The following is a 25261-nucleotide window of genomic DNA, read 5'->3' on the forward strand; positions in this document are numbered from 1 at the left end:
ACAGTATACAGATCCCATTAATCTTTTTTGCTCTGCTTGATGACTGAGTCTTTTAGACACAGGTTTGGATTAACAAATGCACAAACTAGGATAGTTACTGTGATGTGATCCTGCGATAGTTTCTATAATTGTTTATGAATCGTTTTGTGTGCAATTTTGTTAGCAGCCAGACTGTGTGTGTAGTGTTTTATTATCGCATAAACAACCTGTAATTCTCCTCCCAGTTTGCAGGCATCATCAGCACATGGATCAGCCCACCATGAACAGGAGAAAGATGATGTTTCAAAGGAGGCGGTTGCGGGAGAAGGGGACTTGGGGTCTAATGAACCGGACCTATCAGCACTAAGCCTGGCTGAGAAGATGGCATTATTCAATCGCTTATCGCAACCCTCTGGCCAATCAGCAAACGGACCCCGCTCGGACACACGTCAGCGTAGGGCCAATGCCCGCTTTCAGACCCAACCTATTACCCAGGGCGAGGTTGATCAGGTGAGGTCTCCTTTTTACCTCTTTTTATGGAAACCACTTAAGGAATCGGATATTTTTGCTTTGAGTAGGCTACTTTAAAGGTGAATTAAAGAGAGATTTAAAAAAGAATGATTCATTCTGAATCATTTAGAGTTGTAATTGACTTCAGTCAATACTCTCTTGAAAGTGAAGAGACATTGTGCCATTCACAGGAATTTACAAAAGACGTAGACCCGTCCAGTCTCACAGATCAACGCACTGTGACTAATGATTCTGTTGGTCCCCCTCAGAGAGAGCAAGTAAGAGACCCTGGACTGAGATTTTTGATTGGCTGAGCAGTGAGAGCTTTGCCTTGACAGCAGCTGCTGATTGGTTAATTGCTGAGGCCCCGACAAGATTGCATTTTCCAACTGGATATTTTCTACTGCTGAGTTGCATTATACCTGCTTTGATTTTGACCGGTTTGATTTTTTTTTATGTAGTAACTGCATTTCACTGCATTCTGTCATTTACTAACCCCCCCCCAATGGAATGAGATGTTTGGCAGGATGTTCATGTTGATTTTTTTTCTTCATATAGCAAAAGCATATGGAAAACAGGGGCTGTCAGTATCCAAAATGTGGTCTTTTCCTCACACAGCGCTATATCATATAGCATCAAATGATTTGAATTACTGTATATACCATGGTATGTCTGAATACTCGACTCTAATTGGCTGGAAGGTGTGCAATAAAACTGTTTAATGCACAGGTAGTTTCAAATCAGTTTAATCACTGTTTTATATTTATGCACAGTTTTCCTTGAAGCGCACGCACACATCATTTGCACACAGATGGTGCTGCGCATACACAGCTTACACATTTAGGAGCACGGTAACTTATCAACGCTGCCTCAAGATTTTTAATAATTGTAAAAATATCTACGCTACGGAATCACTACATTATATGTCTCAGCTAGAAGGGGGTAACATCGCTGGTTTTGAAGTAATTAAACTCATAGCTTCGTTGTAAATAGAGAAAGACGCTGCACAGATGCAGGTAATTCACACACGCATCTCTTTCTCTCTCTCTCTCTCTCTCTCTCTTTCTCAATAATTAATTCAAATAAATGCTATATTTTATTCATTCAAATAAATGTAATCTTACGCACTACTTTAACTCTGTGTCTGATTTAAAGTGCACAGAATGCTAGATCTAGCGAGCCGTAACTGACAAAAATAACCATACATTTTATCCTTCCAGTTAAATATTGCACTGCAAACATCAATAAGAGCTTTAATTGTCAATGCAGGCCAGTGATTATGGTATATTTGGGATAATCCACGGCACTTAATTCTATTTAATGTGCACTTTTATTTTTAAAAACTCTACTTGGAGATAATATAATATTAATGAATTAAGAGGCCACTTAAGTGTATTTAAAGAGAGTTCACTTTCATTACTGTTTCTTAACTCGCATACTGTAACTTAAAAAAATGCACTTTCTAATAATGTTATAAAATATTTTACTTTAAAGTACATTTTTAAATCATTATGCTTTAGTGATCTTTTTTCATGCATTAAAGAAATAGACATTTTGTTGTGTTGACTAACATACTAAAGCACATGTAAAGAACTTATATTTTTTCTATATTACAGTAATATATCTTAAATGTACCAAAATGCAACTATCGTTACAAATGTGTACAAATATTGCATTATTACATGATACACAAGTTTTAAATAGAAATTATGTAATAGATGAAATTACGAAATTATAGAAATAGCATATGTACATGAAATTATACATACAGATTTAGTAAAAAGCATTCTTAAATTCAACTAATTGAATTTAGTATTAATTTAACTGCGGTTAAATAACATGCAGTTAAGTGCATGAAAACGTTACATTTAGTTCACACTTAAGTATATTATTTTAAAGCATATTATTTCCATAATAAGTACTATTTTTAGAAGTATGCTAGTGTGCACTTAATTTTTCACAATGGACAAGATACTTAGGCAACTTTTATGGTGCTTTTATTGAAAATTTTTTTTTTTTTTTTTGAAGATTGAATCTGTGCTTGCTATGAGAGAAATTCAGCTATTGGACAGTTTTTGTCAAGACAGTGGAATCAAAACACCCAGTTGCGTTTTAAACACCCAGACCTTGATGATGATGATGATGATTATGATGGTGACATAAACAAAAATTTTGGTTTGTTGCATGTCTGAGAAGTTAACTGATTAGGTTGTTTGGTATGCAAAGCACATCCAATCTCTGCAAGCTGCCTGTGTGTCCTGCATATGACCTCTGACCTCTCTGGCGTCTGTAAATGTGAACGCCATCTAAAAAAACATCCGAAAATTCAACTATTCTTTCTTTCTTTCCAGCTGCAAAATGGAAGCGTGAAGTTGGAACCTCTCTCTGCATCACTGGTCCGCTCTGTTACTGCGGTCACCGCCCAGGCTTCTGTTGCCATGGTGACAAGCACTTCCCCATCAATGACCGCAGATGTTCGCATGGGGATGTCTGCTGCTCCGCCCTCTACTCAGGCCTCGCCCAATCAGACTCAGCTACCGGCCTATGAGAGAGGAGTTCGATACTTCAGTCTTACAGAGAGTGGGGAAAATCCCACACCTGATGTTCAGTCTCCGCCCCCCGCAGTGCAGCCCAGCCAATCGGGATACAGCAAGGGTGGGGCTGAGCTGATTTCAGCCAATGGGCAGAGGCAGGATGAAAGTGGGTGGAGGGGAAGACTTGGGTACTTAGGGAGAGAGGAGAGAGAGACAGAGCTCCCCAGTGCGACTTCCCCTCCGCACACACATGCTCCCAGACACACACCCCCTCACGGCAGGGGAGATGCAGAGCTGAGCGGCCCGCGAGAGAGGGAAAAAGAAAGCTCACCCGTCTTGCAGAGAGGCTACCTTTCACCAGACAATCAACAGACGGCAAGAGGAAGCGGTTCCAGAGCTGTCATCTCAGGTAAGGTTAGATAGAACAAAAAAGAAAAGTACAGTATATTAAAAGGGGTGCAAACCTCTCAGCTGTGCCTATTGTTTCTGTACATGCAATCACACACATGCATGATGCACGTCTACACGATGCAGCCGGCCTCTGTTCGGGTTAACCGGGTTAACCGGGCTCCCAGCCTACACGCTGCTCAAGTCGAATGTGATTAGCATAATTTATCATACATCAAGCGTGCAGCTTTCTTTGTCTGAGCCGTGCAAAACTAATGATGCTGAAATTAATCGGGCAGAAGGCAAAGTGGAGTGATGCTCCCCTCTGTGGCTTTTGTTTGCGTTCCCAGCCAAAGCTGTTACTATCCATTCGTCTGGAAGCAAGAGGCGTGTATGTGTGAATTTTGTAGTAAAGAGGGAGATGAATGAAAGGCTGGAGCGGTAAGGCGGATGGAAGTGTGCCCACATTGATACAGACATGTTGTCATCCCACAGAAAAAACACAGGAGGTTATCAGGTTCATGTCTGCCACATGTTATAGGACAGCCATGACAGCAGAATGCGACAGTGGCTTTCACAGAATAAAGGATGTTTTTAACATGTTTTTTTGTGTGTGTGTGGCAGTGGTGCTTTAGACTGCTGTCTGTTCATGTGTGTCAGGTATTGATTGAGCCCATGATAAACATGAGAGAGTGTGTGTAAGCTGATGTGCAATGCAGTTTCTAGGTTTTATGCATGAAGTTTTTTTTTTCTGTATCTGGTGCATTGAATAGCTATGGCTAGAGACATATTTGTGTATTCTTAACTGGATGGATATTAATTTTTGAATGGTATATTAGTGTTGGCTCCCTGATTGGCTGTTATACATGTGTATTTCGATTTGATTTATATTGACATAATGGTTCTGGTTATAGGGTCAATCTCATGAATCCTGAAAAGTGGGTGATGTCCAGTTAATAATTTAACAAAAAACAAAGAATTTATTTTTTTCAAATTCTCACATTTTTTTCAGTAATAATTTTCATTAAATTCTCTTTTTTACTGTATTAAAGTACAAAATGTTGAAGTACAAACTGCATGATCAACTGTTAGTATGTTTTGATTAATTCACACTGATGTAATGCCTCTGGTTACAGGGTCAATATCATAAATCCCCATATTTTATTATTATTATTTTTTGTCCCGCTTTTAAAATTCCTATTATCAGAATTCTCTTATCTTTTTATAAAATATATTAGAATTTGAATTCAGAATTGATGAATTCATTTTTGAATTCATTTTTTATTAAAATAAATCAGATTTTTTTTATTAAAAAATATTTTTTTTATATAATTTAAATCAATAAAATTGACCCTCTCTTTGTATGTGTATTTGCTCTCATGCTAGACTCAATGTGTTTCTCCAGATGTCCCTGATCCCAGCGTTCCCGGGAGGGCGGTGAGCACTGCTGCGGTCTCCTCCAGAATTTCATCACACACCTCACACTCACTCACTTACCTCCAGCAAACCCAGTCGTACACTCCTCCGCAACTTCAACCAAAACCAGTGCAGCACCCTCAAGTCTACACACCGACACTCACCCGACCCCAAACACAACCCTACAGCCCGCCGACACCGCCACAGACACAGGCCAAACTACAAACACACCTCATTTCTGACTTTAAACCTCACTCCCACGTTGACTCTCAGGCTCCTCCATGGCAAACTCAGGTGTCCTCTGAACCCCAACAGCAGACACAACCCAGAGTACCCCCACAGACACAGCCGAAACCACAATCCTTCCTTCCTCCTCAGTCACATGCCTACATTCCCTCTCAACCCAAGATACCTCCTCAAACCCAGCCAAAACCCCAGTGCTTCATACCACCTCAAACAAAACCCCAAGAAGAGATCCTGGGAAAATACGGCCCTTCTGCACCCATCGTCTCCAAAGACCAGCAGCCAGAGATCCACGAAGATCCAGAGGCCATGACATCTATGTCAATCAAAGAGAGGTGTGTTGGCTACTTCACTTGTACATCAACTGTGAGCATACCAGACATCCCATCCTGCATAAACAATCCCGGAAAATGGCACAAACCACCCCCCCCCCACCACCACCACCACCACCATAATATAAAAAAAATATTATACCATTATATTCATTCACTTAAGTCACCTAACACAGGTTTGTTCATTCAATAGTATGCATGCGCCAAAAGTGATGTAGTTAAGTGTGACTAAAAAAGAGGCTAGGGTCTCCACAAATTCTGAACACAAGTGGTCACAGGAGACGCATTTGAAACTTGTGATAATACCAGGTGTAAAGGTTATGCATCTTGTGATTGGTTCACTGAAAATGCATCTTAATACGAGGTTGAAACAGGCTTTATTTCTCTCTAGCTTTCTTAATTTCTGGGATATTGTATATCGTTTGCGGCCGTCAGGGAGCCGCTATCAGTATGTGGGAGACTCCTGCACATTCCGGGAGAGGTGGGATGTCTGGCAGGGTTGCCAAGTTTGTGAAACAAAACCAGCCCAAGTGCTATTCAAAACCCGGCGTTCCAGGGGGGTCGCTTCAACCCGTGGACTAATAAAAACAACCCCGGGCAACAGTATAAAAGTAGCCCAATTCGTTGGGAACACCGCGGACTTGGCAACTCTGATGTCTGGAATACAGATAATCCTATTTATAGTAATTCACACAAAATATGGCAGATTAGCATAAGATAGTCAGTTCCCATAAAGAAATTGATTTTTCATTTGGTAAACATGTAAACTTTAAAATGACCTTCCAGGTCTCAACAATAGCCTGTGGTACATATTTTTTATTTACCCTACCAAACTTATTACTGGCCATAAATACAATAATATTCATTATTACTGTTTGGGGTTAGTAAGATTTTTTTCTCTTATGCTCACAAAGGCTGCATGTATTATACATATTTTTTTTACAATTTACAAGAACTGTTTTCTATTTTGATATATTTTAAAATATAATTTATTTGTGTGATGACAAAGCTGAATTTTCACCATCATCACTCCAGTCTTTAGTGTCACATGATCCTTCAGAAACCTGAATTTTAATAAGAAAAAAATCATATTATCAATGTTGAGCTGAACAGTTGTGCCGTCTCATATTTTGGTGGAAACCGTGATGCTTTTTTCATGATTCTTTAATGAATAGAAAGGAATTATTTTAAATAGAAATCTTATAAGTGTATTTACTGTCAAATTTAATGTCTCCTTGTTGAATAGAAATAATTAATTTCTATCAAAAAAAATGTAATCTTACTGTTCCGTTGTGTATGTATAACTTATGCTAGAAAGCAAGATTTGTATTTGTCAGGATTAGTTTAGCATAATTATGAAAGGTAGCATAATAATAGCATGTTAAAAGCACACTCATCATGGCATATTGCGGTGTAAGAAACAGTGGCACATGGCTGGAGATTTTTCAGGGTGACTGGAGCTGTTCTCCTTCTGTCTTGTCTTATAAATGAAATTGGGTCATCTCTGCTCTCCGCGAGCTCTGATAATGCGGACAGCACTATTTTAGCACTCCAGCTTTCCCCACAGGGCAGGATGAAATGAGTATAGACAGAGAGAGAGAGAACGAACCATGACAAAGTAGTATGAGAATGCTGAATTGTGAAGAATTTTGTATGCTTTAAAATTTGGTGTGATTTCTGAATGATTTTTAAGGACCAACATCCCTTTCTTTTTTAATTTCTTTTTTAATTGTCATTTCTTGCATTTCATACAGTAGATCTGCATGATTTTTGCCTCTACAATGTTCAAGATGGAGTGAAGCGTTTGATACTTTTCTTTCTCAGGTTAGCCATGTTGAAGAAGAGTGGAGAGGATGATTGGAAAAACAGGATCAACAAGAAACAGGAAGCTATACAGGAAGTGGTGTCTGTAAGCGAGAAGAGCAGTCAAATAGTGGAGGAGCAAGGCTTTAAGAAAAAGGTAAGAATATGTTGCCTTTCAAAATCAAATATGGAAATTCATCACAGGTTTATATATATATAGTCATGGCAGTATTACAATTGCCTTAGCTGTCTCCATCACTTAGCCACTTTTCAAATGGTTCCTACATCTCTGTGTACAAGTAATAACTAGTAAAACATTATTATGGGTTTGAAATATTCTTAAATTAAATTTAATTACTTTTTATGTTGATATGAAATAATACTCAGTAACTGCAGAAATGTCTTCCTTGCTAAAAATCCTGTTTTAATATGATATTCTGGCCGCTGGTTTCCTTAATGACATTCAGGGATTTTTTTTTTTTTTTAAGTGCTAAGAAATTGTACTTAAGTTCGAGTACTATGTCAGAAATTCCACTCATTTAAGTACTCAAGTAAAAGTAACTAGCGGAATAAAAACTTTTAAGTATTTATATGTAATTGTACTTTATTTAAAAGTAAATGCTTTTCTTAGCTTTTTAAATTAACATTTGGCAAGGGACAGTAGAGATTTTAGCATTTTATTATTTTGATGGAAAATCTTTGTAAAGAAACCTGTCAAATCACTATTTTCTCATTCTTAGGGTTTCTCATTGACAATTATGACAGTTTTTTTTGTGTGTATGTGTGTGAACTTAATTCTTAAATCTTATCGTATTTATACTCAAATCAAATTCTTTGGCTGTTCAAATAAAAGGATAGTTAAACTTGAGCATTATTGATTGGCTTGTTAATCACATCAGGATTAAGAAATATACTATTTCATTTTTTAAATCATTGAGTAAAGATGTAAGACCTCATGATGTATGATGTGCATTAAGTTGTCTACATGAAATTGTATTTTTCCCCCTTGTAAATGTACAGGTATTACATTTTTATAGAACTGTAGATACAGATTGTCCAAAATAATACTTAAAGTCCCCTGCAGTCAATAATTTTATCCCCTAAAACTCCTTTGATAATCAAAATGACCTATTTAAATGTTTTTTTTTTTCCCTGTGAAAATAATTTCTTCAGCTTGAATGTAACTCTATACCCTTGCTTAATTTGGTATACGTGGAGCCATGACTATGCAAATTAGTCCCCGCCTCCACTCAGTCACACCAGTTTGGACTACCTGATCCATTCAGTCAAATGTATTAAACGCTACACAATGACAAGTGGAAACATTGGTTTAAATTAGCCATATATAACCATAGCCAGAAACTGACTGAAGAGTGAATTACAAGTCGATGGATCAGAATGGTAATGCGTTTTATGTATCGCTCTCTACAGTGTCGGACACATAACGGTAATTGATATGATTAGCTTTTGGCCTGATTACATTATCAAACAGCTAATAACGTGTTGCTAATGTTACACAAAGACAGACAGCTGCCTTCTAACAGCATCCTTTTTGGAAACGCTTTGAACATTATAGAAAGTCAGTGGAAAAAGGTACTGTAGTTCAACATAACATCGTAAAATACATCTTATACATAACCCGCTATATATGTACCCGGTTTTCCTGTCTATTCTTAAAGGTGTTCCTGTGCTCACCGTGGAAAAGTATGTTGACAAGTTCAGTTACTTGTTTTTGATGGTAGGGAACAGGCGGTTTCAAACCACGTTTTTGAGACTGTCTTTGATACACTGCAGTTTTAAGGAGAAAATACTCAGCAATGGCGTTGACTGATGAATTAGCACATGGTTTGTCTTAAAGTATATTCAAAACACCCCACATAGACATTTTAGGTATAGTAGTGAAGTACTAGTACTCAAATACTTCACACATATGATGACATTGAATTGGGACTGGTGCTATCAAACTGTGAAATTACAAAAAAAGCAAATTACTAAAAGTGTCAGAAATTATTTGTTCAACTCACAAGATGTAAGAACAAATGACATTTAATGCTGATGCAACACCTCTTATGGTGCCATTTATGGTGCTTTTTTATCAAATGACTAGGATATTCTTTAAAAATTCACCCTTTGTGTTCCACAGAACAAAAGAAAGATGACTGTGAGTAAATGATGGTAATTTTCATTTTTGGTGAACTATTCCTAATCTCAGCTGTGAATCAGATGTGTTATTCTAATTTGTGAATAGTAACACAATCATTTACTGAAGCAGGCAAAGCTGTGAATTGACTGCCCAGTCTGATGAGTCATTTCGCAGTGTGGTGTTCACTGAGTTTTATAAAGTAACTTGTGCGTTTCTGAGTTATTTTGATTCTCTCAATTCAGCAAGTGCAAAGGTTAAAGCAAACCGGTTTCAGTTTATCCAAAGATAAAGGCCAAGTCTTTCACACCAAACAGCTTTTTTCTAGTCTTAGCTTTTTGTCCCTCACACACACAAATGCATCTCCTGTGTGTTTAGGACAAGACTGTTATCAGTGAATTCACATCATCTGAGCAGCTCTGGGTAAGCACCAGCATCAGTGGCTGTCCTAGGAAATTTTGGCTTTAGCTGCAAGATGATTGGCTGACCTGCTAGTGCAAACTGCAATTTGATTGGCTGTTTCTTGAGGACTGACACGCTGCTTGCTTTATCTTCTAAATTAATCTTATTTTGCCATTTTCAGTTGGTAACACTTACAATAAAGTCTCATTTGTTCACATGAGTTAACTCCATTAGTTAATATGAACTTACAGCAAACAATAACATTTGTTAATCTTTGTTAAATTTCAGTATTTACTAATACATTTTGTATTAGTGCAGTTGCATCTGTTAACTTAAGTTAATGCATGGTTAACATGAACAATGAACAATTGAAATTTTATTAAATAAATGTTGTAAAAAAATACATTGCTTGTTGCTAGTTCATGTTACTGTATTTAATGCATTAACTAATGTTGACTAATGAGACCTTATTGTAAAGTGTTACCTTTTAGTTTGTTTTCTGGTGGCTAAAATAAATGAATAGTTGCTTCTCTCTGAAATGTTACTGCTGTTGAAATGTTAGGAATATGCTGTAATAATTTCACTTAACATTATAAACGACTCCTCATTATACTGCCATTATAGACCTTTTGCTTCTCTTGTTAGTTTTGATGTGTCCGAATCAAATTCTAGCATGTTTTAGGATGAAACACCTTGCACCTTTATTATATATAGAAACCAAAATGGTCTGTGTATGTTATCATGTTAATAATTTTTGGTGTATTTTTGAGCCTATGTGGTTCATATTAATCTTGTTAGATTTCAGTTTTAGATTTTTGTTTACTTTGTACACTCTCAGAAAAAAAAGGTACAAAAGTAGTCACTGGGTTGTCACCCAAAAAGTAAACATTTTGTAGTGTACATCAATCAACATTTATGAATTTAAATGTACCCAAATTAGCCCGAAGGCTTGTTTTCATTGGTTGTCCCTTTGCCAGATGTAATTAGGCCTAAAACTAGAGAAAAGAAACAAGAGAGAAAAACAATAACAACAATACTTACTTTCAATGGACTTTTCTTCCCTATTGTGACGTATATCCAAGTGAAACAGCTTCTTAAATGAAAAATGTAGGGCAGAACTTGATTTTGTTTATGGGGAATTGATTGGGTGGTTGGGTAGTGGTGGTTTGCTATTGGTTGATCTCATGTGAGTGACAGGTTGTCCCACCCTCGCGCCAGTAAACATGTCTTTAGAGAAGAGAAGAGATGTCACTAAAAGTTATTTTGATTAAAGATCATGAGGCCACATGAATTTAAATACAAATATGCACATGAATAAATCATTCATAATAAATACTGAATTGTTCCATAAAAAAATATAATTGTTTATTTTTATTTTATAGTGACTTTACCTTTAAATGGTACATATTAGTATCTTAAAGGTTCATATTAGTTCCTTTTGAAAGGAAACGTCCCCAGTGACAGCTTTTGTCCCTTTATTTCTGAGAAGTGCCAAAATTATTATTGTACAATTTTAGCTGCCACTCGATGTCGATTGCAAAATCTGTGTCCTGATGCTAAACCAGTTGAGAACCATTGGTCCACACTTAGAGATGTTGCATCTTTTCCTTTGGCTTTTTCCCCCTCATTCATTCTCTGCCATATCGGAGTTATTTTCTACTTCCTTCACTATCAACTCTGTAATCATTGTCTTGCTCTTTCATCCACTCTTGTTTTCTATCTACTTCCTGTTTCTTCCTTATCCACTGTCTGTAGGAGCCTGTCTTTTCCTCCACCTACTCTCCTCCTCCTCTCCCATCTACCCCAAAATGCCAATATGTAGAACATCAAGGCCAGGTAAGAGAGAGCCTGTGCATTTTGGAACCATTTCATTTCTAACATAACTCTACAAAAGGTCTGAAATTTTAACTTTGCCTATCCATTTTCCTTCCTTCCTTCCTTCCTTCCTTCCTCCCTTCCTTCCTCCTTTCCTTCCTTCCTTCCTCCCTTCCTCCCTCCCTTCCTTTCTTCCTCCCTCCCTTCCTTCCTTTCTTCCTCCCTCTCTTCCTTCCTTCCTCCCTTCCTTCCTTCCTTCCTTCCTGACTTACTTCCTGACTTACTTCCTGACTGAATGAATAACAACAAAGTCACAAAAAATACTTAACACATATCTCTGCTTTAATACATCAGTGGTAAAAATTGGCTGGTTTCATTTACTGTAGTTTATGAAGGACTCTTATTGTTAGTTTGCATAATTTATCCTTTAATTCACTGTGTATGGTAGTAGAAAACACTTATATTTCTCTGATGGAAACAGGCAGCTCTGTACATACTCTCAGGGCAAATGCATTAATTAAATGAGTGTTGGCAGCATAAATGCATAAATCTAATTTAGATGCACAAATGCACCGCACTTTGAGTAAGGATTACTGTATTTTTGGCTTTTGCTGTTGACTGATAAATTTCAATACCTTATATACAGCAAAGAGAATAGTCATATTCAAACAGTTTGTAAGTGCTTTGGACAGTTTGCTGATGAATTGCTGGTGAATGCTCGTGTGATAGATACTTATGTGGTTTGTCCTGTATGTTGAAGCATTTATGCTGCCAACACTCATTTAATTAATGCACTTGCCCTGGTCTTTCCTTGCTGTGAATTTATCAAATGATCTATAGCCATCATATCTGTTTTGTCTCATCTAATCAGAAACTTGAAGAAGGGGAGGGGAAGATGTCTATTGAAGAGAGGAAACAGATGATCTCGACCCGAGAGGAGGCGTGGCAGAGCACAGGGAAGGGTGTGGCCAATGACTCGACCCAGTACACGGTGGCTGCCAGGATGGTGAAAAAAGGTTAGAATGTGCAAACACCAAGATCGGATATTAAATAGTATATTGTTGTATTATAAAATGCTACAAATATTTTTAAATGCTAAAAATACAAGAAAATAAATCTAATACATTTTCATGCATTTTCCTAAAACCATCTAAACACATTTAATAATCAAATGATGAATTACCGGAAAACCTTGAAAGTATTACAACATTTTAAATGTTTTAAAACCACATTGATTCAAAAATATAAGTTTACTTTATTAAGTGAGAAGACACCCTAGCCATCAGAGACATTATACAAAATATTTGGTCTCATAATGCTGCTTTTGGTGAATTGGAAATATTTCAGTGGGTATATTTTGTTGTGTTGAGATATTTCAATTACTTTTGTTTGATTTGTTCATTGCAAACAGCTGAAAGTCTGTACATTTTGACAATAAACCTGATTTGCAATGGGGGTTGAATCATTTCGATCACAACTGTACATACATGCTTACAGATATGGAATATTTAAAATTAAACTAAAATGAAAACACTTTTTTTTTTTTATGTTTCTTAAAATGTATTATAAAAATGCTGTTATTAAATGCCTGATTACGTGTGTGTGTGTCAGGTCTGGCCGCTTCTTCTGCAGTGGTCAGCCCGATTCTGTCTCCAGTCTCTGCTAAACTGAAGAGCAGTGTGTCGGCTATCTCTAAACCACAGGAAGGTAAATTAGACAAACACTCGCTACATTAAAAGAAAGAAGATATTCCTCTTTAGAAAGTCACACAGTTTGGAAATGTTGTTCCGCCATAATAACTGGGGCAAAAAAAACTGATGTGTTGCAGATATTGAGGTCAGAGCAGAAATGGAGTCTGATAAGAAGTTGGAAAAGCTGGAGACGTTTCTGGGGCGTTTGAACAGTAAAGGTAAGTTGATTGATGCAAGATCTGCTCATTTTCTTTTCCTTTTTGCAGGAGGATGTTATAAGTCCATTATAGAAGTCAGACTAGAAATGATTATTGAATCATTTGATGTCTTTAAAAAAAGAAGCTTCATGACATATTATTTCAATTGCTGTCACAGTGTCCTAATAATGTACCTTTTATTGAAGCCATTGCGCTGTCTCTCTCTCTCATTTTCTTCCTTCCTTCCTCCTCCTCAGTATCAGGTTTGCAGGAGACGACACTGACGGTAACAGAAAAGGCAGTGAAGGAAGTGATGCGATTGGATGATGAGGTCTTTTCAAAGTTTTACCGCCACATGACAGATATTCCCCGCAGCATGAGTAGCAGAATGCATCTGGAGGAAGACTTTGATGCCATCTTTGGAAAACAAGCACCAATGTAAATTTTTGTGCTTCTTTAATAGGCTATACATACAAGCATGTGCATTTATCTTATATTGAAAAAATATTTAATATAATATAATACATTTTTTATTTTATATTTTATATTTATTTTATATTTATTTATTATTATTTTTTTTACAAAGAATATTTTATCTTTTCTTTTGCATTAAGCTTTTTTTAAAGACGCTTGTAGGCGTTGAAATATTTGACATTTGAAAGACTTTGCTGTCTGACTTTTGGCCTTTCTTTGGCTTCCAGGTTGACATCAGCGATGGTGCAGCACAAGCGGGCTGTTCGTCCCTCTCGTAATGTCCAGGCATCCAGGAACCCCTTAAAGATTCTCGCTGCAAGAGAAGACATCCGTCAGGAGTACACAGAGCAGAGACTGAATGTCGGGCAGCTGGAGAGCAAGAGGATTAAACAGGAGAAAAGTAAGTCAATAAGTAGTGGATGGAAAGGTGCCTCAGTTCAGTGTTGTTACCATATGCACAGTTACTTCCTGGTTTTCCATAAGCCAGCTTGGGCATTTCCAGTGAACTATTAGCTGTAATTCTGCATTCGCTGTACATCGACACAAAACCATGAATACTTGACTTTTTAATGTTGTATTTATATTTTAATGCAGTTATCACACTTACCTAATTTGCCAATAAACCAGTTTTATTCATTGCAATGAAGACTTGAAGCTAATGGCAACATTGGAATAAGAAATAATTGGCGCACACGCAACATTTTTCCAGCACTTCAAATGTTATTTCAATGTGATGACCAAAAACATTGTTTGTTCATCCTTCTGATAATGTCCCCATTTGTAAAAGTGAACTTTTCAAGATCTAGGAAATCCAACATTTGATAGAAAACACTTTTATTCAACAAAAAAAAGAAAAGGATATTAATTAACGCTATAACTGGTAGATGGCGGAAGAGGAGCATTTATTGGCTCGTATTAGCCATTTCCTGTAATATTTTTTCACACGTTTCACTTTTGAATAAATATTAATGATTATGAGAATTAATTATGAGAGCATATGAATAAAAAAAATTATGATGTGCCCAGATAATTCATTAATAATAAAAAAAATGATCAATTTTGATTTCATGGTGACTTTAATATAAGAAAATTAATAAAACATATTTTGTTTTTTCCTGTGTTTTCCAGTGAGCAAGAGCTCCAGTTTGTCAGACGCAGCCCTGGCTGGTCTGGCCAGTAAAGAAAGCTACAGCAGCGTGAGTCTGCGCAGTGTCAGCATCTCAGAGCAGATGACCAATAACAGCGCTGCTCCCTACAAAAAACTCATGCTCATGCAGGTCAAAGGTCAGTCTGTAGTACCCTAACACTGTGTCTAACCAAGCACGATGTGATGCATGGAATGGATATACCAGGGGTGTTTCTCAAACGAAAGGCTGCATCTCTCGGCTGCCGCATCATCAAACGTAGATGAAGGCCAACTCAATTTGAAGGACCCTTGGAAGGCAGCCTTGGTTTCTCGGCCTGTTTTGAAGGATACATTGGATGTATTCTTTGCGGCCTTAAATCACCCACAATCCTTTGCACACATTCCAATTCACTAAAAACGGAAAACGAGTTGTTACTGAGCTTGAGTTTATTATGAAGTGTAAGACAAAAATAATATTTTCGGACATGACATCTTTTGTTTTGCTGTAAATTTATCACTTGCTCTAAACTGACAATAATGTAAGCCAATGGTAGACCCCAGACAGCTGTCATTCACTGTATTGCATTAATAAAAAGCCAGTTAATATAAAGATGTGTAATATAAAGTATTTTTCCAAAATAAAGTTTTAATAGTATTAAAACTATCCTGTGGGGGCGGGAACATATGTGACATAGCTATGCACATTTACTAGATCGTCTCATTCTAGCGTTTAAAGGCACACTATGCAAGATTTGTACCTTAATATAACAGCTTTGAAATCATTTCGATGGTAAACGAACTGGTAGTAGGGCGAATCATCCCGATAGCAAAGCAGGGGGAGGACACCGCTGGCAAAACCAGCAATGCAGGTTTGAGAGGTGGCGCGAACAAATCTCGCGAGAATCACGACTTGCTTTACGACATGACGTCACATACATCAACAACATATGAAGCAGCCTCTATGGAAGACACTAGCATGCATTTCAGACGTGAATCATGGCAGAGTCGACGAAGAAAGCGTGGTCGGAAGAGTGCAGAGACGGCTCTGTGTGAGTGGTATTTACGACAGTAACGTTAAATACAAGTAATCCACAGCGACTCTAGGGGTCACTGTTTGAGAAAAACGGAAACTGCATAGTGTGCCTTTAATGCTGAGGAGGACATTAGCCTACAAGCCTCAGAAGGACTGAACTAGAAACTAGGAAGGACACAGGCTCAGCAGGATGCAGCTTTCCGTTTGAGAAACACCCCAAGTGATGCATGGAATAAGCTGCATAGCCCCGCCCACAGAAAATTCCTTTTGGTCCAAACATCAAATGTTCTGATTGGCTTCGGAAAGCCTTTCAGTTTTAGTAAATGACTTAAACAGCATTACTCTTCATTAGAATGCTGCAAAACACCAACAAGAGGCATGGAATATGACGTAATATAGTAATATAGTAATGTATTACTGCAGTATTATGATTTTGATTGTGTGAGTTAAACTGTACGTGCATGCATGTTCCCCAGGTCGACGACATGTCCAGACCAGACTAGTGGAGCCTAGAGTGTCCTCTCTGAACAGCGGTGACTGTTTTCTGCTGGTTACGCCTGAACATTGTTTCGTTTGGATTGGAGAGTTTGCAAATGTCATTGAAAGAGCCAAGGTACAACCTGACTTATATTCTGACATCTTACTCATGTTATTCTTTATATAATTAGATAGCTTTATACATTACTGTTGTATTGTACCGCTTGGCATCTAGGCATCAGAACTGGCCACTTTCATCCAGCTGAATCATGACCTTGGTTGTCGAGCAGCACTGGTGGAGACGATTGAAGAAGGAGTGAAATCACAAAGCCCCGCAGCTGCAGAGTTCTGGAACATCCTGGGAGGAACAGCCAGCTACCAATGTACATACCCTGAAATAAAAAAATATACAATTTATGTGCCATTATCTTAATTGAAATGAATAATATTTTTCCCTCTATGTGTGCAATGATCACAGCGGCCGGGTCTCCAGACGAGGATGAGATGTTTGAGAGTGCCATTGTGGAGACAAACTGCATCTTCCGTCTAGTGGATGATAAACTGCTTCCTGATGATGATTCCTGGGGGAAAGTGCCTCGTAGCACACTGTTGGGATCTAAAGAGGTCAGAAAGCAAATACATTATTTTATTTTTGCATAAATATAAAATAGATTAATATCTATTTCTTTGCATTTTGTGGTAACTTAATATTTACCAGTATTTATTTATGTAATCAACCAATTTCACATTTCCACGGTTCTCAGAAGTGACATTCCAACTTTCCAAAAGAGGGAAAAAGTGTAGTGATTACAGCAGTCAGAAGAGAGAATGATGTCAAATTAGCTGTCACTCCCTATGCAGTTGTATTAGAAACACTACAGTTGTATTAGAAAACGTGTCATCACAGTCGTCCATTGTGTGAATTGAACATTCTAAAAAAAATAAAAATTATACTCTTATTTTATTTAATAATAATAATAATAAAAAAGCTTTTTCCCCATTTTGGAGAACCATATATTCATCTGAATATATGTATGCATTTTTACTGGCTTTAAAAATATTTTTTTGTTGTTGTTTTTTACTCACATCTTACACATTTTTTTATTAACATCTTTGTACTGTGTATTATTTTATGTCTGCATTGACATTGTGGTTAAATATGAAATACATTAACATTATTTGAATTTTGTGGCAACTATGTTTAGCATTATGATTTATTTTATATCAATGGATGAATTAAACATTTAGCACATTCTTTTTCTATTTAGCATGTTTTGTTATATTTAATAATAAGACTTTTCCCCATTCAGGGCACCCAATTTTTCATCAAAATAAATGTGAATAATATATAGTATATAATCTACATATATTTTTCTTGGCTCTCTTTTTCTCGTTAGGTGATAGTGTTTGATTTCGGCAGTGAAGTGTACGTATGGCATGGTAAAGAGGTCACACTGGCACAGAGGAAGGTGGCGTTTCAGCTGGCCAAGCACCTTTGGAACGGGACATTTGATTATACCAACTGTGACATCAACCCTCTGGACCCTGGAGGACACAACACTCTCATACCAAGGTGGGTACACTACACACATTTAAAGTAATTTACTTTAATTATCCACTTAAATTCATCTTACAAGTTGTGTTTGTGGAACTTTATAGTCAGTGTAAATTTGTGTTGTTTTTTTTTTTTGTTGTTGTTTTTTTTTAGGAAAGGTCAAGGTCGCCCAGACTGGGCCATATTTGGCAGACTGACTGAACATAATGAAACAAGTCTTTTTAAAGAGAAGTTCCTGGACTGGAGAGATGTTTCTAGACTCTCACCTAAAAATGTCATCGAACACCCATTCCAACAGAAGGTGGGTGGCTGTGTGTTAGTATCTGCTTTTTCCACACACAAAAATGTGGACAGTCTGGTCCGGAATCTGGACAGAAAGAACTAAATCCTTTGACATTCATTATAGTGATGGGAATTGTGAGGAATGTAATGAAATAATAAGAATAATTTAGTGTTATAGTGAATTAAATAGTGATTCCCAACTGTTCCTTTGATCTGAACACAACTTTTTCTTTTTGCTTTCTCTTTCTCTTCTTTCAATCCCTCTTGTTGCCCATCTCAGGAGCCTCCGGGCACAGATTCTCGTTCGGAATGCCAGGCGTACAGCGCCTCTCTGATGCTGCCAGTCCTGCAGTCGCCCATCAGCACGATTCTGGACGGTCAGAACGTGGGTCGTGGACACGGTCCGGTGGAGAACGGCTCGGACGACTGTCTGCGGTCCCTGGAGATCAGCACGGTTGCCGTTGACGTCTGGCACATCCTGGAGTTCGACTACAGCCGACTGCCCAAGCAGAGCATCGGCCAGTTTCACGAGGGAGACGCGTATGTGGTGAAGTGGAAGTACATGGTGAGCGCTGCAGGTCAGTAACTGCACCGGCACAAATGAGCTGTGATCTGTGTCTCTTCTTGCCTTTATTCAAATGCTGTAGGTGTTTGTCATGTACATTGTGCAGTAAAATATAGCTGTTTTGCTTATTGGAATAGGAAGTTGTTGATTGTTTGCTTTATTGGAATCCTGGAGAACTGCAGTGAAAGTGTAACATTTAATTTGGTAAAATCCTGTTTTCCAGAATATAAGCTTTCTATTTAGGCTTTTACATAATCTCATTCCTTTATATATATATATGTACATATATGTATACATAAACTGCCCTGCCCAAATTTAAACAGGCAAATGCTTAAAGGTCTGTGATTGGATCATTATTGCAGTGATTATTATGTTTCTAGCATGTTATTTGTTTGGCAACAGTTCTTCTAACCCTAATAGAGGGAGTGTGTAGCTTTTCATTTCCAAAATGTGCTGGAGTAGACTTTACATCTCAACATTTATTTCCATCAAGAGGTGCGTCAATTTGCTTGTTTTGTCAATGCAAGAAGTCCAGCACTCTGTAAAGTCTCCTCAAGAACATCCCAAAGACTTTCAATGAATTTAAGGTCTCGACTCAGAGGTGCCGATTCATGTGTGAAAATGATTCTTCATGCCTCCTCACAACCATTCTTTCACAGTTTTAACCCTGATGAATCTTGATATTGTCATCCTGGAATATTGCCATGGCGTGGTCTCCTACATGGTTGTTTAAGAAATGAAAAGCTACACACTCCTTCTATTAGGGTTAGAAGAACTGCTGCCAAACATTTAACATGCTAGAAACACACTGCAATAATGATCTAATCATAGACTCTTAAGCATTTGCCTCAGCATTTAAATTCAAACAGTGACTTTTTTGGCCATGCTGTATACCTGTATGTAAAATATTGATGTCTATATTTTTAATCGGAATAAAAAGTTAATCACAAAAAAATGATTTGACATACTGTATATGATTATTATTATATAAGATATCGGATTATCTTTTATTATGCTGTTGTGCACCATTTTTACTTGTAGAATGAAAAATAAGTGAATTTAGAATGCACCTCCTTTAAACTCATGTACTGGAATAAAAATGTCAGTGCTCTTCTCTAATTGTGTGTCATCTGATGTGTATGTGTGTGTGTCCGTGTGCAGTGGGCAGCAGGCAGAAGCCGGATCAGGTGCGCAGTGCAGGTCCCGGCAGGGAGAAGTGCTGCTATTTCTTCTGGCAGGGCAGAAACTCCACGGTCAGTGAGAAAGGAACATCTGCACTCATGACTGTTGAACTGGACGAAGAGAGAGGAGCACAGGTAGGACGAGATGCTGGACTAAACGCGGTTGACTGCTTTCTGCTCCTCTCTTTCTCTCGCTCACTGCTGCTGTGACTCATATTCAGATGCAGGTCCAGCAGGGGAAGGAGCCGCCCTGTTTCCTGCAGTGTTTCAATGGGGGGATGACCGTGCATTCTGGGAAGAGAGAAGAAGAAGAGGAGGAGAACATTCAGAGTAAGAGTTTTAGGGTATTTTCGGATTGGCAGACTGCCTAATACTTTTGTAGAAGTACTATACATTATGCATACTAATCATGGTATGTGCATTTATTATATACATGGATTTCCCAAAATGTGCAAATATAACCACAGCACATAGTGAAGCACACAGTATCCTACAATGTAGTGCACTTGACTTGACCTCCCGTTTCCCCATGTCATGTGCGACACAGAAGCAATTATCTCTTTTTTGATTCCCCATTTATTCGAACTGTTAATGTTTTTACACAATATTGGATTAAAAATGCAAAAACTAAAAAAAAAATCCTATAAATTACCTTGCTTGCATGCAAGTAATGAGCTTATGTGAGAACAATATAGTCATCTTTATCCATGCAAACCGTTTCAAGTACTATTATTATTAAACATGGTATACTGTGCAAGCAGTACACCAGCATATTAATATTTGCCTGTTTGACCCTGTTTCAGATGATTGGCGTCTGTACTGTGTGCGTGGTGAGATACCCGTTGAGGGCCACCTGTTGGAAGTGGCGTGTCACTGCAGCAGTTTGCGATCTCGCACCTCATTGGTCCTTCTGAACATCAACAAAGCCTTCATCTACCTGTGGCATGGCTGCAAAACACAAACACACACACGGCATGTAGCTCGAACCGCCGCAGACAAGATCAAAGAACAGTAAGTCTTTCACACACAAAATCATTAGATATATGAATGAATGAAGGTTTATTCGGTTACAAAATAACCGAAAAGGTGTGGGCTGAAGCCGTGGCTTATTACGCCTACCCTATTTACAAAACAACATCTACCCATCAGAAATTAAGCATAAACAATATACATGTATAAACATATACATACACACATACATGTATATATATATATATATATATATACATAGATGCATTAAATTGTTCAAAAGTCACAGTATAGACATTTATAGTTTTACAAAACTATATCTATTCACCAAAGAATCCTGGGAAAGACTGCATCACGGTTTCCACAAAAATATTAAGCAGTGCAACTGTGTTTAACAATGATAATAACAAGAAATGTTTCTTTAGCAGCAAATCAGCATATTAGAATGATTTCTGAAGGATCATGTGACAAGGACTAGAGTAATGATGCTGAAAATTCAGCTTTGCCATCACAAGAATAAATTACATTTTAAAATGTTTTCAAATAAAAAAGCTATTTTAATGTGTACTAATAGTTCACAATATTACTATTTTTTTTCTTTTTTTTTCATCAAATAAATGCAGCTTCTGTGAGCATAAGAGACTCAAACTATTAAAATATCTCAATGACCCCTAACTTTTGAACAGTGGTGCATATTAAATCTAGTAACCAATGATGTAATGTCTTCTTGATGTCATATTTTGCATTTCAGAAAGTTTATATGATTGATATTTGTGTTTCCAAGACGACCGCTGGAGGCTGGACTTCACAGCAGCTGTAATGTGACCATTCATGAATGTGAGGAAGGTGGCGAGCCAGTGGAATTCTGGGAAGCATTAGGCAGGAAGGACCGTAAGGCCTACGACTGCATGCTGCAAGGTAACACACACCGGTGATGAGCGAGGAGGAGAGTTGCATGATTTTGCAAGATTTTAATGAGTTTACAGTATACAGGGCTCCCACGGGTCATGGAATTTCTGGAATGTCATGGCATTTTAAAAGGTCTATTCCAGACATTGAAAGTCAGGGAATTTTATATATTTTTTGTCCAAGTCATGGAATATCAGGGAATTTAGTTTGTTGCTTTAAATTTTAGTTTCCATTTATCAAAATGTAATTTTTCTATACCGATTTTTTTATCGCGCTGTTTCACACATCTTTCTACGGAACCCCTGAGGGGACCTTTGCAAAAAAATAATAATACGGACTTTCACATGCGCACGAGAAACTTTTGCATGCGTACGAGAAAGTTTTGCGTGCGCACGCGTTACAATTTCCGGTTTGGTTATAGTGTCATTACTACAAATGTGGGAAAAGGGATGAGATGAGAGTGTGCTTGGAGCATGCCTCCAGAGATTTGACTTATTATAGGGAGGTTGTTTGTGGACTGTGCTTTACTGTAAGAAAAAAAGCATGAATATCACATAGGCTAAATGAATATTAGGTCCCACATCATGGATTACATAATCAGAGAGTAGCCTATTTCTTTTCGTTTTGAATTGTTTCGTTTAAAGACATTCCAAGCTATCTTCAGATGTATTTCTCATGTATGTGAGTCATACACCGAGTTTCGGTTAATTTATGATGAGATGTGCTCCAGTTGACGTGCAATGCAAGTGACCACGGCGCGCCTCCATGATTATATTGTCTGCTATATATTTGCTTCTCATTTATTAAATACAGGCAATTGGTTGATGAAAAATGTATTAAAATTAAAATACAATTTATACAAAACAAAATTCACTTTAAAGAAAGGCTTTCTACAAAACAAAATAGCTCGGTGCTCCGCAAAACAGCAGCCTGTTTTGCCGTTCATTATAGGTCATGGAAATTCATCTTTTTAGTCAATGAAAGTCAGGGAAAAGTCAGGGAATTTGACATTTGGTTTAGAGTGGGAACCCTGAGTATAGTTCCCTTGCTCCAAAATCATGCCAAAAATAACCCATCTCCAGCATAACATGTTCATATGGAAGCACATTTCCACCGCATAAGAAGAAAAATGTGTTAATAAATCATAATTATTATTACCTAATAAGTCATAATTATCTGATATAAAGTCACAATTATGAAATGAAATTGAAATTTTGAAATTGACAAAAAAATGTACATCTCATAATTGTGAACTTTTTAATCTCATAATTGCGATTTACAAAGCATTCTTTTTTTCTTATTTGGTGGAAATGGCCTTACATATGTTCACAAGTCATAATGCAAATGCATATCATAAGATTTCATGGACTTCTATCAGTCAGACTCAAACAAAAGATTTGACCAGAAAGACCTTTTTTCTCTGCTTCAAAAAAAAAGACCTTTTTCTGTGTTTTTATTTTTATCTTTCTCTCTTTTTGTAGACCCTGGCAAGTTTAACTTCACGCCGCGTCTGTTCCAGCTCAGTAGTTCTTCGGGTGAGTTTGTGGCGCAGGAGTTTTTCAACCCATCCAGAGCTGCAGACATTGTTTGTTCCCTGCCGTTCCTACAGGAGGATCTGTACTCTGCCCCACAACCAGGTAAAAAAAAAAAAGATCTAATACACTTGAACTATTTTATCTCAGCCAGGAAACAATGAGTCATGAATAATGATGCATGTGTTTTTCTCTCTCTGTCTGTTTCTAGCTCTGTTCCTAGTGGATAACTATCATGAAGTATACTTGTGGCAGGGCTGGTGGCCTCAGGATGCCGAGAGTACCGGCTCCGCCCGCATCCGCTGGGACTCAGACAGGAAGTGTGCTATGGAAACAGTGTTGCAGTACTGCAGAGGTGATTGACTGCCTTATTAGACCTTTTTTTTTTCAATCTTCCAGCAAATCAGAGGCGTGCATCTTAACCAGCACCTTGTAATGATGTATAAGCTGCTTCAGATGCAGTTTCTGTTCCATTTATGCTATGTACACAGATATCTGATGCCTCTTATTGTCTAGCAGAGAAGAATGAGAAGAAGCCTCCAAAGTCGTACCTGATCCATGCTGGACTGGAGCCTCTGACCTTCACAAACATGTTCCCCAGCTGGGAGCACAGAGAGGATATTGCTGAAATCACAGAGAGGGTGAGACACTCAATGTGTGTTGTGTCTCTATATTTCTTTAGGTCTGTTCCAAACCATGGTAAGCTTTCTAACTAGACAGTTTAAAGAGCAACTTGCAGGTTAGAAGACCCAACAAGTCAATGTATAGAAAAATAATGTAGGAACTAGATTTTCTTTAAAAAAAATTATAAATATGCTACAGTGGCTTCTGGAGTCGTTTTTGTGAGAAAATTTTACTTCCGCATCTGAAAATGGGCGTGACGGGCGAGAGTCGTGACGTAGCACGAGGGAGAGCGGTCGATTCACACAACAGGGAAATATGGATTGCAATGACATTTCGGACGCTGAGGAAATTGTTGACGGACCACAGCCATACAATTATGAGCCAGCTAGGCTGCCAAGAGAGCAGGGACAGGCCAGGATTAATGTTAGACAGAACATATTGGAACTTACAATAACAGAAACTAAGCTTTGATCAGGCGTTTGTCATGCTCATTAATATCCGCCCAGACTAACGTTACGTGATATAACTTAGCAGTTTCTCATGGAGAGACAGAGAGATATTTATTCATGATACATTTTTTGTTCCATTGGTGCTTGTGTGGGAAATGCGAGGCAATGTTTACAGCTGAGGAAAGTCAGTGTTGCAGGGAGGTGGATGCATACTGGGCCTTAGTGGAAAATGCCAAACTTCCATGGTTGCAGTTAGTGTTACTACAGTAAAGCCATGGTGAATGTTGCTGATCTATGGACACTGGATAGTTCGTTCATTCATTGCACAATGTTTATTCCTGGTTTTCACGTCAGCGCTGTTTGATTCGTTAATAACGGAGAAATGTGAATATTTCTCACTAGATCTCGCAGCGATGTTATTACTTCAGTGGCGAATTCTTTATTTACTGGATCTCGCAGTAAGGCTACAGTGTTGCTTGATCAGGCTCGCGCTGCACTGGTCCAAACTGATAAACGGTCCACACAAACACAATAACGAGTAACTGTTAGCTCAGTTTCGTTCCGCTTACATTGCGTTTGCCAGTTGATGTTGTGCTCGCGCCTACATCCAGCGGGAGAACCCGAAGATGCGTGCAC

At 37.8% G+C, this 25261-nt stretch overlaps 1 protein-coding gene across 6 annotated transcripts in view; it reads left to right on the top strand.

Annotated features, from left to right (window-relative positions):
• The window catches only part of svilb (supervillin b), a 62354-nt gene that overhangs the window by 31157 nt on the left and 5936 nt on the right, over positions 1-25261 (top strand). For 4 of the 6 annotated variants that reach the window (XM_081374421.1, XM_081374422.1, XM_081374419.1 and 1 more), the window contains 26 exons: positions 225-489; positions 681-767; positions 2841-3432; positions 4816-5404; positions 7226-7361; positions 9723-9767; positions 11502-11582; positions 12433-12577; positions 13173-13268; positions 13390-13470; positions 13707-13887; positions 14151-14323; positions 15052-15207; positions 16559-16695; positions 16795-16942; positions 17038-17183; positions 17957-18132; positions 18268-18415; positions 18677-18974; positions 20123-20277; positions 20364-20472; positions 20946-21153; positions 21896-22029; positions 23502-23657; positions 23764-23907; positions 24069-24193. In XM_081374421.1, the coding sequence (XP_081230547.1) occupies positions 225-489; positions 681-767; positions 2841-3432; positions 4816-5404; positions 7226-7361; positions 9723-9767; positions 11502-11582; positions 12433-12577; positions 13173-13268; positions 13390-13470; positions 13707-13887; positions 14151-14323; positions 15052-15207; positions 16559-16695; positions 16795-16942; positions 17038-17183; positions 17957-18132; positions 18268-18415; positions 18677-18974; positions 20123-20277; positions 20364-20472; positions 20946-21153; positions 21896-22029; positions 23502-23657; positions 23764-23907; positions 24069-24193 (4711 nt within the window). The remainder of the gene's footprint in view (positions 1-224; positions 490-680; positions 768-2840; positions 3433-4815; positions 5405-7225; positions 7362-9722; positions 9768-11501; positions 11583-12432; positions 12578-13172; positions 13269-13389; positions 13471-13706; positions 13888-14150; positions 14324-15051; positions 15208-16558; positions 16696-16794; positions 16943-17037; positions 17184-17956; positions 18133-18267; positions 18416-18676; positions 18975-20122; positions 20278-20363; positions 20473-20945; positions 21154-21895; positions 22030-23501; positions 23658-23763; positions 23908-24068; positions 24194-25261) is intronic. The other 2 variants (XM_081374420.1, XM_081374424.1) reach the window with 1 other exon arrangement.

This window comes from Scardinius erythrophthalmus (genome assembly GCF_964197995.2).
Source record: "Scardinius erythrophthalmus genome assembly, chromosome: 9".
In the NCBI taxonomy this organism is placed as follows: domain Eukaryota; kingdom Metazoa; phylum Chordata; class Actinopteri; order Cypriniformes; family Leuciscidae; genus Scardinius; species Scardinius erythrophthalmus.